Here is a 3,791-nt window from a genome sequence, read left to right on the forward strand (position 1 = left end):
CACACACATACATCCATTTTTCTAAGGTATGCCAAAATATTCAGAAACTTCTGAAATGTAAAGATATATAAAAATTTTCATTTTCGATTTTTTTTGCGATTAGTATAACTTACCCTACGGGAAGTTAATAAAAAATTGTATTTAAATATCTATAAAATACCTAATTATTTGATCTAATGATCATTTTCGACCGCCAAATGGCTTGTTTTACTTTTTTCATTGCATCTCGGAAACCGCTAAACCTGCCTCTCTATTAAAAAAAATGCTCATTTGTTCCTTACGTCAATACAAATAAATTGTTTTTTGAATCATTCAAATAGGACGATCCGTTCTCTCAGAAACTCAAATAAATATTTGGCACTTTCTTCCCCGTATCTTTGAAACGGCTGGAACTGCCTTTACCAAAAACAGAATCATTCAAATCGGTTAATCCGTGTTCTCTAAATAGTCGACAAAACACACACATACGTACACACACATCCATTTTTTCTAAGGTATGCCAAAATGTTCAGAAACCTTTGAAACGGAGATATGTAAAAATTTTCATTTTCGATTTTTTGCGATTACTAGAACTTCCTACAGAAAGTTAATAAATGTGGGTGAATTTTTGTTAATGCAAAACTATTGTTACAATAACAAAATGTAATTTACAATGCCTTACTATTATATGCATTATGATTTTAATTAGAAATTCGTTTACAATATAGCAATCAAAAATGAAAGTGCAAATATATAAATATTAATGTAAATATAAAACTCATATACATGTAACTTTAATTAGAATAATAAAGCATTATTATACCTTAAAACCTTATTTCACGTGTAAATGTGCAAACGATAATTTTGTATTTAAGTTATAACTATGTTACACTTAATTTGAATCAGAAAACATATCATATTTTAATTATTATGCTGTTTTTTTTCATATTTTAGATAATACGTAATGTAATGTAAATATTTTTTTGTAATTTGAACCGTTCCATAATGCTTCCAATATGACGCACAGGAATTTAGTTTTATAATTAGCAAATCAAACTGCACAGATTTTTTAATTGCACTTTAAAAAACTTAAAAATTAGCAAATTAATGTACTTTATTTAGTATAAACTTATATTATGTTATTCAAGAAATATTTAAAATTAGTCGAAGTGTTCCACCCTTTTCATTCCGATACCCTCTCTCTCTCTTCTCAAAAATTTTTGCAATCATCATATTTTTTAGCAATTTTGTTTCATAGATATGCAACTATCAACTGATATAATTTAATTATCAGATTACAAATTAATATGAAATATTATGTTAAAATATACATTAAATATTTTTTTATATTTTTTCATTTTCGATTTACTTTTATATATCATTATGGAAATAGTTGAAATATCCCCTTGCAAAAGCGCCCCGCAGGTTGGAAATCACGGCATTAGAATGCAATAGTGGAATCAAAATGGTTCAATCATAAATAATATTCAATTCGAATTACCCTTAAACGCCTAAACAATATCAAAATATTTATGATATAATATTTAAGTAAAGTACCCTACAGTCGATACTTGAACCTTAAAATGTTATAGTATAAACAATTACCTTGTTTTATGCAGACTCTCATAACTGTACATGAATACATATTATGCACTTTAATTATAACAGTATAGAAGGATAAGTTATGATGAAAAATCTTCAGTGTTTTTATTTGAAATTTGCTTTTCAAATTTGACATTTGTCGATCGTTCCACAATTTTCCACTATATGGCACTCATATTTTATGTTCGCCATTTTGTTCCAATGGCTGTGACAGCAATGCTTTGAGGTTATGTGTATATTTCAAACTATGTATTTTAATAACTTCACAAATATTGTTCAATTATTTAACATACAATTAGATGTTAATTAGAGAGTGAACACAATATAAATAATACCAAAATGCGTTCAAGTATGCCTTTCTGGTATTACGACAAGAAGGAAATCCGCAATAGTCCTTCTTGTCAGGATGGAATTGATTTCGATACTGAAAGCCGCTACCGAAAGGAAGGAACTAGGTTTATCATAGATACTGGAACAAAAATGGACCTCGGATATAATACAATGGCGACAGGTGTAGTGTATTTTCATAGGTTTTATATGTTTCATTCATTCAGAACATTTCCAAGATACGTCACTGCATGTTGCTGCCTGTTACTAGCAGGAAAAGTTGAAGAAACGCCTAAAAAGTGCAAAGACATAATAAAAACTGCTAAAGGTTTATTGCCTGAAGACAAGTTTGCCGCATTTGGTTCAGACCCCAAAGAAGAGGTTCTTACATTAGAGCGAATATTGCTGCAGACAATTAAGTTCGACTTGCAAGTAGATCACCCTTATGCATACTTGCTTCGATATGCAAAGTGTCTCAAGGGTGATAAAAATAAATTACAAAAAATGGTACAAATGGCTTGGACTTTTGTGAACGATAGCTTGTGCACTACATTGTGTTTACAGTGGGAGCCTGAAGTTATAGCAGTTGCTCTGATGTACTTAGCTGGTAAACTTAGTAAATTTGAAGTTACAGACTGGAACGGTAGGACTACTAGACATACACGTTGGTGGGATATGTTTATAGAAGATGTTACATTAGATTATTAGAAGACATATGCCATCAAGTTCTAGATTTATACTCACAACCAAATCCTACAACAGTGCCAGATAGTCCACCATTACCTGCTAAACCCAAAAACCCCTGAAAGAGCTAAAACTCCTCCCCCTTTACAACCTCCACCTCAACCACCGTTACTGCCTAAAAACGGTGAGATAGAGAATGCACAACCTATTAAATCATTAGCTGCAAGTTCTGTCTCTAGACCTGAGGTACCTGCATATCACATTCCATATACAGGAGTACAATATCCGGCTGCATTTACAGCGCCAATAGCAGGACCTCCAACAGTTATACCTCCTGCTTCAATACCTCCTGTTCATCCCCATCAGCCACCTGTAATACCTCACCAACCTCCGGCACCTCATCCACCTCCCGCTATGCCACATCAACCACCAGCAGCTTATGGAACTTACGCACCACCACCCATGCCTCATTATGGAAGTATGCCTCCGGGGTATTACCCACCAGGCCCTCCTGCCGCAAGACCCTATTATCCTCCTCCAAACCCTTAACTACAAAGTTTAAAAGCTGGAGGATAATTTGAGTGTTGCATTTATAATAAATAATATAAGAAAATGAAACTATTAAGTAGTTTGAATAAACATTTCAGAAAACGAAAACATGAAACCAGTATCTTCACAAAATGCACACAAAAGGACTTTGATGTTACATATATGCATGAAGAAAATAATGACCTAAAATAGTGTGCAAGAATAATTTATTGTAATATATATGAATGCTTAAGTTCATAATAAGAAATTAATATTTGTATCTAATTTGTTTATTTATAGTTCTTTTGTAAGTAAGAAAATGACTCAAGAAGTTGTAGCTTGTAGATTTTAAATTTATTGTGATATAATTTTTCCATGTTTTTGTTTTGTTTTCATTTATCAGAATTATGAATTAAATATAAAGTTAGTTAGCTTCAATATTTTAATTATGAAAGACAACTTTTATTTTATGATGTAGCAAAATTTTTTTAATTTAAGTATGCACTAGTTTATAGAAGGAATTGTACATAAAGTTATAGTACATGGCTTAATACTGTGTATGGATTTTATAATATGTATAGCAATAAAAATTAAATTATATAAAATTTGTTTTTATTTTTAAAAGTTTTATGACAATTACTTAATAAATACGTATCTCAAGAGAACGGCAC

At 30.9% G+C, this 3,791-nt stretch overlaps 1 protein-coding gene across 1 annotated transcript; it reads left to right on the plus strand.

Moving 5' to 3' along the window:
• Nucleotides 1–1,820: 1,820 nt before the first annotated feature.
• LOC113371278 (cyclin-K-like) lies at nucleotides 1,821–2,714 on the plus strand. Its single transcript, XM_026611910.1, is given in 2 exon segments — nucleotides 1,821–2,608; nucleotides 2,611–2,714. Coding segments are annotated over 2 exon segments (792 nt in total). The 5' UTR covers nucleotides 1,821–1,920.
• Nucleotides 2,715–3,791: the final 1,077 nt, after the last annotated feature.

The sequence above is a fragment of the Ctenocephalides felis genome, unplaced genomic scaffold (genome assembly GCF_003426905.1).
Source record: "Ctenocephalides felis isolate EL2017-DRISC unplaced genomic scaffold, ASM342690v1 CF-g0.4_SCAFFOLD_01492, whole genome shotgun sequence".
In the NCBI taxonomy this organism is placed as follows: Eukaryota; Metazoa; Arthropoda; class Insecta; order Siphonaptera; family Pulicidae; genus Ctenocephalides; species Ctenocephalides felis.